The sequence below is a fragment of the Uloborus diversus genome, chromosome 1 (genome assembly GCF_026930045.1).
Source record: "Uloborus diversus isolate 005 chromosome 1, Udiv.v.3.1, whole genome shotgun sequence".
Lineage (NCBI taxonomy): Eukaryota > Metazoa > Arthropoda > Arachnida > Araneae > Uloboridae > Uloborus > Uloborus diversus.
Window position 1 is genome coordinate 140936227 of NC_072731.1, and position 12824 is coordinate 140949050.

General features: G+C 31.7%; 1 protein-coding gene across 1 annotated transcript in view; it reads right to left on the reverse strand.

Annotated features, from left to right (window-relative positions):
- LOC129235325 (protein asteroid homolog 1-like) overlaps positions 1 to 12670 on the reverse strand; it is a 34372-nt gene extending 21702 nt beyond the window's left edge. The window contains exon 1 of the mRNA XM_054869078.1: positions 12261 to 12670. Coding sequence (XP_054725053.1) covers positions 12261 to 12421 — 161 coding nt within the window. The 5' untranslated portion in view covers positions 12422 to 12670. The remainder of the gene's footprint in view (positions 1 to 12260) is intronic.
- Between the last annotated feature and the right edge of the window lie 154 nt (positions 12671 to 12824).

The following is a 12824-nucleotide window of genomic DNA, read 5'->3' on the forward strand; positions in this document are numbered from 1 at the left end:
TTCATCCTCTTAGATTATAGCTTTGATCACGCGATTTTTTAGGTTTTGGGGAATTCGCTTACATACTGTACAGTGTATAAAAATAACAGAACGTACAACTTCATTTTTTTAAAAATTACAATGCATAAACCGAAATTATGTGCATATTGATTCATTAATATTAGTAGTGTACTATTAGTATTACTATAACTGATGTAAACTTATTGCATTTAAGCTTATTTTTGGGTTTTTCGCTTACGTGCAAATTTTACTTGTGCGCGAAAATTTCGTTGTCCCCTTGGGTCTCGTATAAGTGAGAGATCACTGCAGTTTCAGATCTCTGCTATGAGGGGGCTAGTTGTATTCAGATTAGCAAATGGTCAACTTATACTATTTCTCAGGAATACCATGTTTTCCCAAGCTTTAGTGCTACAAAATTACCAGATATCAATAAGAGATGACCGTCTTTCTGAAACTGGGTGATTTGATTTTTTATGTTTTCTTTGTTTTAGTCTATGTCATCCTCAAATTATATTTCAGATTCTGAATGCTCGCTATATAATACATTATGTTCATCAGCTATAAATAGTTGCATTTTTAATAAAAATAACACATAAAAAATTAGTATGGTTGAAAAAATATGAATATTAGTACGACTATTTTAGCCATAATGCACATTACACAATACGTCCATCTGCACCTATATCGATTTACTGTGGTTGCGTTCGACGAACCTCACCGGTCAACCGGTAAGTAACCAGTTACTAACCGCGGCGTTCTATGATCAACCGGTTACCATTCTAAGCAATTCATTGGTTGATTGGAGCACGTGATCATTAGCTGTCACGTGATTAATTAACCGGTCGCTCTCATCGAACGCACTCTGTGTTTCTAATGCTTTTTATAAAGCTTTTTTTTATAAAAAGCATTAGAAACATATTATTTTAGGTGTCACTACTGTAATTTTATATTAAAGTTTAAAACAAACCGTGCAAAAAGCCATTCGAATTAGAAAAGTCTTTTTTAAAATAACTCCATAACATACTAATTTCGAATGATTATATTTCCGAAAGTAATAGGAGTGACACCGATTTTTTTATTTCATATGTTGGACGAACATGTTGGTTATCAAACTTAATTAGTTTCAGATTTTTGCTATGAGGGCGAGAGTAGTAATTAGACTTTAAACATTTGCATTTTTGTGCAATTTATCACATAAAAGTTCCAATATCTTCTGGCGCCCGTTCAGTGACACCAATTTTATTACATATTTTTGATATATGCAAGTGTAGCTAGGAATTTATGTAAAAACGGTGGTGTCATCATGAAGGCGCTTTGAGAAAATTGGCATTGAATGTAGTAAAAAAAATCATTTTCGGTCATTTTTAAACGGAGTTTGTGGCCGTCGCCCTCGTAGTGACACCGATTTGACAGCTGTAATAGTATCTAAGAAGACCATATAATAGTATGGAATTTAAAAATCCATGTCATTATAGGGGCGCTTAAAGCAACAAGAATTTTAAAATCTGCAAATTTGAAAAACATGCAAAATGTGCCACGCCCCCTAAATTAAAAAATTTAATTTCCCAAAAACGGTAAGGCAGACAAAGCTCATATTTTGCACAAACATTACATTCATGGTAAGGAACAACATATGTGAAAATAAAGAAAATTAAAAATGTCAACAATCACAAATGCCATAATCTGCCTGATTCTTACAGACAATGGCTCTTAAATGTTTTATCTAGGGAAAACTCATATCTTCCCTCTCATAATGCAATAATTTTTGCCTATTTAATAGATTTTTCGATCAACAGTATGTCCTGTTGAAGTAAGATTATATCAAAATGTAAAACATGTTTCAGATAATAAAATCTTGTTAGCGTTCTGTAAAATATTAGGTATGTCATTTTTTGTTGTGTGTAAGAGAGACGGCAAATTTGGTGCTTGCCCCGGGTGACAGAAACCTACACTACGCCGCTGGCATGGGGCATGGGGGTGAATAGCTTTAAGAGGGCCATTGATCTTCATTGGGGACTAATTAATTAACTAGGACTAGCCTAGCTGGGCCTAAAGCTTGTTGATGGTCGTCACATTTGTATTTGTATCTTACTAATATTATATATGCGAAAGTTTGTCTGTATGGATGTATGGATGGATGTATGGATGTTTGTTACTCTTTCACGCAAAAACTACTGAACGGATTTTGATGAAACTTTACAATAATATAGCTTATGCATCAGAATAACACATAGGGTAGTTTTCGTCCCGTTATGGGGGGAAAACCCCCTTAGGAGGGCAATAAAACACAATTTTTGTATAAATTCTCTAATATTGGGATGAAAAAATACTTGCACATATTTACATTATATGTCCATCGAAAGCTCTGATTTTTCTGCTGAAGATGGCACCTGTTCGAAATTTCTAAGTAGAATCTTACTAATATTATATATGCGAAAGTTTGTCTGTATGGATGTATGGATGGATGTATGGATGTTTGTTACTCTTTCACGCAAAAACTACTGAACGGATTTTGATGAAACTTTACAATAATATGGCTTATGCATCAGAATAACACATAGGGTAGTTTTCGTCCCGTTATGGGGGGAAAACCCCCTTAGGAGGGCAATAAAACACAATTTTTGTATAAATTCTCTAATATTGGGATGAAAAAATACTTGCACATATTTACATTATATGTCCATCGAAAGCTCTGATTTTTCTGCTGAAGATGGCACCTGTTCGAAATTTCTAAGTAGAATAAAAAACGAGTTATGAGCTTTTTAGATCCATGTTCGAAGGCTTTCCTCAACTCAATACAGTATTTAGTGTATCATCTCAACTCCCTGTCGATAGCGACAATTGTTGTATTGTTGACTTTCTTTGCTTTTCGTGATTGTTCAAGGCTTTTCTCAAGTCAAATCTTAAAGTAAGATTTTTGCACAAGATTGGCAAATAATACATGATTTGGCTGATGATTTTCCATTTAAACGGAACTTTAATGTAATTAATGGTTTTTATTATTATTTATGCTAATTGAACACTTACTCATTATCCAAACAACCAGCAGATCGCCAAAATTTTTGCAGAAAGATTTCCGTAGCTGATGCATTTGGCAGTTTTTTCAACGTTGCTGTTTTTGAAGCCGAAGACTACGTCATAATGTTTCTCAGCTTTCACCATGTAAACAAAACATCGCCAATCAAAGAATTTTCAAAAGACTTTTTTTACTGTTAAATAATCCAGCAACTAAATTAGGCAAATCCATAAACAGCACAAAAACGTCCATTAATTTTCCTTTTTGCACAATTTCAAACAATCACCAAATTTTATTACTTATTTTGGTAACATTTCGGATGAAACTGTTTAGCGCCATTTTATGGTGACCAAAAATATCTCAGCATCTGGCGACGATATCTCTGTAACGAAAATTAATATCATATCGTTTTACAAAGTAAGGAAAGAATGGGGGAACATCATCGAAGGTACCTCGAAACGACTTTCGCAAATTCGGTAAAATCGCACCAAGAGCCACAATGATTGAAATTTCCCGAAATAACTAAAGCAAGTATAAGGGGATTACGAGCGCAGCTACTTTTTTTTAATCACTTCGTACTTCATTAGCCGTACAGAGAAGGTTTTAGACTCCATGTTAAAAAAAAAGTATCAACAGATTAATCTTTTTAAACATGAGGAGATTAATTTCATGTTTTTTAAATTTGTATATGCTTAAATATAGTGCTTTCGTTTCTAAATCAATACTACTTTGTTCTTTATACTTATTGCTATTTTAGTTTTATGGGTAAGGAAGAAACTCGATTTTTAATCACGTCAAAAAGATGTGTTTTAAATTCTTTTACTTAAAACAGAAAACAAAAGCAAGTAACGATTTTTTCTAATAATTATTACTGACCCAGGCAACGCCGGGTATTTTTGCTGGTTTATAATATTTTTCTTCAGAAAATTAATAAAAAACATTAAATATGCTTTGATAAAAAATTTAATTGGTTTTGTTTGTTTTCTTGTTTAAAGCAAATGCAATATTTAAGTTTTCTTTAAGACTTAAGCATTTTGAAAATGTTTGTTTTTAAAATTTTTAAGAACACTTTTTAAAGCACAAATTTTTAACAAAAAAGAAAGTCCTTTATGTTTTTCAACTACTTGCTGCCAAAGTTACATAGCTCAAAAATCTAAATGAATCTAGAATGAAAGACAAAAGCTTTCAATTTTCAATAAATTTCCTTCATTCAAAGACATAATTTGTTTTAAATATTTAAGTAATTGGACTTATAAAAATAGTTTACATGCAGCAGTATGTTGAAACAGAGGTTTAAAATCATTGCTATTACTGCTATAATACATTTTTTTCCTATTTAATAATTAATCTAACTAATAATAAAATTGATAAGAAAAATATTTATTCAGTTTAGCAATGCGGTACACTCAGAAACAATTGGTGATCCATCTGTTAAATTCACTATTATTAAATTATTTTGTAAAACAATTTTAAGTACCTAAATTAACAAGTTGGAATCTAGACTGAATATTTTTTGACTTTTTTTTCTATATGATGCTATACTAATACAAAATAAAATATGCCACACATCGTGCAATTCTTTTATTATATTTTACTCTATCTATTTTTTGTAAAACAAGTAAAAAACAGCTCATCCTAAATACGTTTTTTAGCTTCCAGACTTAAATGCAGGGTTTAAGCTGGGTTCAAAAGTTCTTTAGCATAAAAGCTAAAATTAATGGAAAAATGTTAGCAAAATGCTAAAATGTTACACATTCTCATATATTTATATATGCCTCAGTGTGTTTCATCTCCAGTTGAAAATAAAATTCATATTTCATTTGTGACATCCTTGAAGAAATAAGTACAACAGCAATTTTTTTAAACATAAAATAAAAAAAAGAAAACATGATTGGTGTTTAGAACGTTGCAGTCCCCTCCTCCTAATAAATCAGTTTTTGGGGGGACATAATGCTGGATAAGACTAATAGTTATTGAACTTAATTGTAGTTTAAACATCTTAGCTAAGATTTAAAACAGATTAAGTTGATTATCGCCATTCACGCTTCCTCTCTAGGATCATACATTTCTTCTTTATTTAAAAAACTAATTTATTTTTTATTTGAGCAAAGAAGCGAAAATGCATTGCTTTATTTTCGCAATTCAGATAGTGTTTTCGCATTATGCGAAAAATGCGACCGTAGCGGAAACCCTGCTTAAATGAAATATGAGGCAGTGAGAAGCTGAGGGATGTAAGGGGCAAAATTAAAAATTTGGAGATAATCAGTACAATAGGTAGATAAACCCTTCTTCTGTCTTGGGGCAATAAATAGTACTAGCAGCCCTGGTAAGTGCTGCTATATACAGTGAAACCTCTCTCAGCGGCCACCCCTCTTAATGGCCACTTTTTTGTGGCACAGATTCTTTAGCTCGTAGACTTAATGTTAAAAACACCCCTTGCAACCGCCACCCAAGTAAATTAAAAAGTTATGGCAAAAAAGGTCACGTTACGGACTCTACATAATGTCAAAAATACCGTGGAATGCCCCTTTTATAAGTTGGTCAGTGTGTATGTGTAATCTGCAAACAACACTGTCCGAGATCATTTTATGAGTCTCGAACTACGTATTCTGAGCAATATGAATGCAGAAAATCGGCGAGAGAATTAAGAGTACGATTTCGAATTCTTTAGAGCATGAAACTGCAGTGGAGTGCTTTGATAATTACACTGCCGATTGAAAGAAATATTTTCCTGTTAATGAGTCAGTGGAAATATGCGTTTTTCAATCAAATCTATTATTTTGGGATTAGTTTAAATTAACTAATCAGTTCGCTGTGTGTATTATTAACGTCTTTTGAGCAAATACATTTTTATGCCTTTTAGGCACTAATTCGGCCTCTCACAATCAGTTAGTAAACTGATTGTCAGAGCTATTGCCATTACTAATACACAAAATGTATTAGCAAATATGTTTTGTGTATTAGTAATTTACAATTACTAATACACAAAACATATTTGCTAATACATTTAGCATAATACATTGGTGTGTATTAGTAATTTACAATTACTAATACACACCAATTGGTTTAAACCAATTGGTTTTTTAAAAAAACTATACGGTTTTTTAAAAAAATGGTTTTTAAAAAAAATTCATTTTACAGGTTTACATTGATTTCCCCACACATATTGAATTAGAAACAAATTAGGATTGGAAAAAGCTTCAAAGCTAGTCTTTTTGTTCAAGGCTTTCAACTAAATGAATTTTTTTGAAGACTGTTGGAGAAAACAACCGTTCTTTTGGTTTAAAGCAAAATATTTTTAATCTGATACAAACAAAAACTAAAATTACATTTATAAATAAATATACAGGGTGTCCGAAAAGTCCTTGACACATTTAATCTAAAATACCATTGTTATGTGTCGAGGATTTTTCGGACACCCTGTATATGTAATGTATTCAACTTATTTCAGAAATATGTGTATAAATCTTTTTACAATTACATAAAATCAACTTTACACCCCAATAACATATGCATAAATACATAGCAATTTTTACGTTATAAATTAATATTATTTTTATGTTATTTAGTACTTTGAACAAAAAGCAAGTTTTGAAGCTTTTCCAGAGCCTAATCAATTTTTGAGCTATGAATGATATCTAAATGACGAAAATATATGCACTGCTCTTTTCTGAAGCTGGTTTTAGTAATGTTGAAGACTTTTAAAGACAGTTGCATTGCATTTTTCAAATTCTTTTTTCTGGCTTTTCCACCACTCAGTCAGTTGCAGAAGATATAACGTTTTTGGCAAAAAATTTCTTGAAATAGAATTTGCTACACATTTATTTGTTCTAAAGAGTTTGCATTTAATATTTTTTAAACTTCAATGCTGGATGCAACATGTATGCCAGTAAATAAGCTGTAATTTAAGCCATGTTACATCAATTTTGTATTTTTGATTTGGTTCTTTGTTTTAGCGATAGTCAATATATTTTCCAAGTCTTTCCAAAATAAGAACGAAGTCGAATATAGAGCAGCACTTTTTTTTAAAACTTTGTCAGTACAACAGCAATCGATTTTTTAACTGTTCAATCATGTACTGTTGTACATTTTGCTTTACTTCAATATTTGCGACATTGTGTATATAAAAATCAGCGTTATGTAAGATCAGAAAGAAAAATATGAAAATTGTTCTCTTGAAAAGATTATGCTTGAAAAGAAATTAGGTATAATGTGACTATTGAATAACTGCAGGGTGGTGACAGATCAGGGAGATCAGGGAAAAGTCAGGGAACTTTATTAATCAGGGAATTTCAAAAAAATAACAAAAAATCAGGGGAAAATTGATTTTATGAAGAAATTTTTTTTTTTTTTGCTTTGCAAAATTAAGTATTTTGATTTCTACGCATTTTCCACAATTATCTGTTCAAAAAAAAGTTAAGATTAATGAGGCGCGATTATACACTGCCGTATATTTGTGCATATTTTTCCCCAACGTCAAAGTATTGCATCTTACTTATTAACCACAGGATGAACTTCCTAAGATTGCTTCTGTGTCTGTAAAGTTGTTTATTTTACCTAGGTTGAAGTTTGCTTTCACGCTTTCAATACTACTTAAAATAACAACCCTACAGGCAAAGAGGAAACTGTCATTAATGCCTTAGCTCCTTTGCCTTTATTCCATTGTCTCGAAGTAATAAGCTTATTGTAATCAAGATTTCAAGAAGAAATCTTTGTTTTTTGAATTAATACTGATAAAAGCTTAAAAGTTATTACTTCTTCGCGTTTTTATGTAATTGCTAAAATTGAACTTTGAATCAAAAAAACTTTGTTTTTTGCCGTTATACTATTTGCTGTCACCACAGATTAGAAAGGTTTTCTTTTTTTCAGGCTTAAATGATTCTTTTATTTTAAAACCAAGTTGTATTCTTTTATATATTTTAAAATTAACCAGTTGCTTTTTTTTTCCCCTTGCATTTTAAAGCTGTTCGTTACAAAATCAACCTATGATTTTTTTCGATACAGACTGAAATCATTTGAAATAGAGTTAACTTGTGCACTTAAGTAAATATCTTTATTTTTTTTAATTGTTAAAATGCTGTATTCATTCATTAAAATCTATGTTCTTGATTAGAGAAAAGCTCCCTATGAATGGATGTCAAAAGGTTTCATCTGTTTTGCATAAATATGTATATTAGTTATATAAGAATAACTACATTTACTTCTATTATTTCACTATTACTTGTTTTTCTTGTGACAATTATTATACTGTTTGAAAATTTAGTTCAAAATAATTTCAATTACTTTTTAGTTCTATCATAAATACACATGTGTTTTTAAGTGATTTTAATAGTTTCTTAAAATTCTTATGCTAAGTGGTTACTGGAAATAAAGTTTTTTTTTTTTTAATTTTATATAACTTTCCATATAGAAAAATTTAATATGCTGTTTTGTAGGGTTTTTTTTTTTCCAAAAAAATTGACTTGATATGTTTTTTTAAACATTTTATTAAAAAAACAGCATCTTTTTAAAATTATATTTTTAGTTCAACAACTTTACACAACTTAAAACGTTTAAAATACTGCATTTTATACAAACATACAATGGATTTCAAGTATAGCAAGGAAAGGAAACCATTATCATTGGTAACGTAAATCAGGGAAATTTGATGAACCTAATCAGGGAAAAGTCAGGGAACTTTTTTTCAGTTTCTGTCACCACCCTGAACTGTTAATTACATGGAACCTTAATTACCTTCCGAAAATTAATTGTTTTTCTCACAAATAATATTTAAACCAAAAAAACCCGGTTTAAACCAAAAAAGCTTGTTTTAAACCAAAAAAAAAAAAAAAAAACGTTTTTTTTTTAAATCAACCCTGGGCTGTAGTTGCAAAACGCAACTATAGAAAAACTTTACAGGATATTAAAAATCTGATGAAAAACTTTGTGAGATATTTGCTTTTGTTTCTTGCTTGAAAATTTTACAGTATAATGAAATACATACTTCAAGGATAACTAATAATAGGTTAGACTGGTTATAGTCAAAACATTTTGATTTTTGTTACATTTGTTAGTTTATATTTTTTGTTACTGATGTTGCGGATCAAAACAAAATTTCATCGGATGCAAGAGCTATTTTCCTATAAAATAACGATTTCAAACCTTTGTTGACATAATGCATTTGCAACAATAAAATCTTGAATTTCTACTTGAAATTTATCAATTATACCCAATGTGGGTATACACAAATGAATAAAGTTGATACACAAATGAATAAACTGTTACGATGACGTAATAAGAAGCGAAATGAAGTTTTTAAAGTTTGTTTCAAAAGAAGATTCTCACAAAATATTTTATTCGAGTGAGATGCTAAAAATAAATTTGATTTAGTTAATGTAAATAAAGTATGGTTATCTTCTCCGAAATATGCTCTTTTAAATATTTCCAGAGTAATTACATTCCTTTATTTATTTTTTTTGAGCAATCACGAATTGCTGATTACCCTCACTTGACCAAAGTTAATGTTCTGATTTTTCAGATTACCATGGCCTACCACTATTTTTTAATATTTACCTATTTAGAGAGCAAAAATTTCGTCATCATAGTTATAAATCATCTGTGGCTTAGCTCAAGCAGATTCAGCTCTTTTTAAAAAAGGTTTTTTTTTGAATAAAATTAAGTTTTTTCAGAAAAAAAAACAAAAAAAAAAAAAACACTTATCTAGATGAACTAAAGCAGCAAAACTTTCATCTAAATACTAAATTTCCAGACTTTGATTTCTTATCATATAAGATTGATAAGAAATAAAAATACATAACGTTATACACTGCAAATCATTTTTATAATAAGTGTACTTATTGGTGGATGGGCTCTTGATTCTTTATTTGTGTTACTGCATGCTAATCACCATTTCTTTTTTGTGGATATTTCTCATATTAACAGGGGAGTGCACAGAAATTTTGGGGCCTGTCACAAATAACTTTTATCTGTCCCCTCCATTTATCATTCACCCCTACATCCCTACGTATATTTTGCCCCTTTTGGGCCCCTTCAGGCTCGGGCCAATAGGCAACCCCCCCCCCCCCCTGTGCACGCCCCTTCAAGTTACCAATTCTAGGAAATCCTCAGTATATATAATTGGTGGGTCTAAATTTTTTGACCATTTCCATTCTCTTTCATTTGTAGAAACAAGAAACCCAACAAGTAGGTACTTATTGCAATTCATGATTACAAAAAAAAAAATAATAATTTGAGTTCAAGACCTCGAAATTCAAATGCGAATCCTGGATGCTCTTTTTTTTTTTTGGTGGGAAGTGTGTCATTTCTAAGCATTTTTGGAAAAAGTAAATACCTATTAAAATTTGTGAGTCTAAGTATTACTCGGTTTTAACTGGATCTAAGCACAATGTATCAACTTGACCAAAACAACACCATTACGTTATCTCAGAAACAGGGGAAAAACATCAGCGAATATCAGAAACTGTGAGGAAAAATCATGTCTTCTTTTCAAGGAATACAGTTCTTGGTTTTTTATAAAAAAAATTACTTAAAAACCCTATGCAATAGTTGAAAGCAAGCTATAAAAATTTACTTTTGTGCACAAGAAAACATTTTTTAAAAGGAAAACTTGCAAACAAAAAAAAAAGAGACAGCTGTCGAATAGTTATAACTCGGCAGCAGGAAAAATTCAGCATTGTAAAAAGAATGATGCGTAGGAGCATTGCGTCAAAATGAAGTACTTTTCCCCGACTCTTACTTATGAAACAATTTTGTTTTTAAATATATGATGACTAAAAAGAAAGTCAAGGCATTGGAGGAAAAAAAAAAAAAAACATGTGATAGCTTTCATTTAGCTAGCAAGATTCTGAACACTGTTACAAGACAACACTCACTGTACAACTGAATTGGATTGAAATATGCCAAACAGAAGAACAGTTCTCGCAGCAATTTTCGAAGGTCAGCCAAATTCCCCCCGTCTTTGTTTACATTTAACGTCTTTGTTTACATTTAACGTGAAACTTGAGTCATAGTAATGCCTTTCCTCTTGGGGACACACACGACCTTGAACAAAGAAGCGGGAATTTTCTAATCTCAGAAAAAGTGCTGAATTACGGTAGAGTGCGAAATATGCTGGATGAAGCATCCTGAAGGAAAGAAACAAATATATTTTGAAACTTTGAACCTTGTACATATAAAGCCTGGGGTCCCTTTAGAAGAAGGGGGTCCGATTGGAAGCAATCAACCTGTGCCTAAAATCCATGACTAACTGTTAATTTTCCATGAGTTTTGAGCATTTCCCACTCAAAATTATGACTTTCCATGGCAAATCTTCAAAAAACAAATTTTGGTTTTGAGGATGTGACACTTCGCGGCTCCAAGGTTCCAGCTATGGCCTCATGCGCATATGCGGTGATCCGCCACCACTGCCCTTGGGACTTTGAGTAATCGAGAGTTGACTGTATTACAATAGAATGGGTTTGACCCCCTTCCCCATCCAAAGTAAGGGTATGTCGACATTATTAGAACCCACCCCCTCCGGGACCCTTATGTAAATAATGCATGGCCCCTAAAGCGTGAATTGAAAAAACGAAGACAAATATTGTTGTAAATGTATATTTACAACAATATTGGTACAATGTAAGAATTGTCTAGGGGGGGGGGGATTTAAGGAAGGATGGTGTGTAGAAATAGGATTTTTAGGGAGGACTCTCATGAACTTTTGACCCAAGATCCTGTTGTGCAGTGATAAAGGCACTGGGCTCTGCATTTTTGGAATCTGCTGTAAAGCCCCTAGATGGGTAGAGGCTTGTATGGTTGCACAGTTCGCACATGCCTAGAATCTCAGCATGGGTAAATCAATAGCTGATAGCTCACAGGACTCAAGGATAAAACTTCCAGCAGATCAACAAATTATAATTTTCAATGTTTTGGTTGTTAAATTTTAAGTACTATTATTTTACCGTTAACATTTGAAGAGCAGACACTTGAACTTTATTTGACCCTGTGCATAAAGCATGATCCATGAACCACATCATAAAACCATGATGTACAACCAGACGTAGGGGGGGGGGAGGTTCAACTCTGCAAGACTTTTGGATTTTTAAGGCATAATGATTTCCTAGCGTGGTAATACATGGAATAACTCAATAGTTTTTGGCTGTCCTAGAAGATATCTCTTAACTATTTTCAGGACATAGGAAGATATCTCTTGACATTTTTCTCATTAAAAATCATAACATAAAAAGAATGAAAAATGTGTACTCACTTATTATATTCTCCATTATAGATGCATTCAATTTTATGCATAAAATATAAAACATGCATCAGATTGTTACCATCAATTACAACAAAGGTATCATGAAGACGATAACTTTCTGACAACTGAGGATTTTGATAGAAAAAGGTGCTCAATCCTTTGATTCCCATTATTTTTATATTTGTTTGAAATTGCTAACAGTTTACTTTACATCTGCATCTGATCAGTACACATGCTAACAATCACTCATAAACTACCCAAGAAAACCAAATATGGTATGAGCAATGAAACAAACCTGAAACGAAAAATATATTTATACTTCCATGATAACAAAAACGGAAAACAAATTCGTACGAAACATCGAAAAAATTATAAAACCGTTTCAGCAGCGCATTTTACATGAATTTCGTCTGCTTTTTGCCAAGCGTGTATTTGCTATTGCTATTCAAGAGTCACAACTGACTTCAACTGTATTTATGTCGAGGACTGCATACTAAGTGCCTTGCCTCCATTATTTTTATATACCGATAGATGGCAGCACCATCACCGGATCGAACAGATAGTGAGAATTTT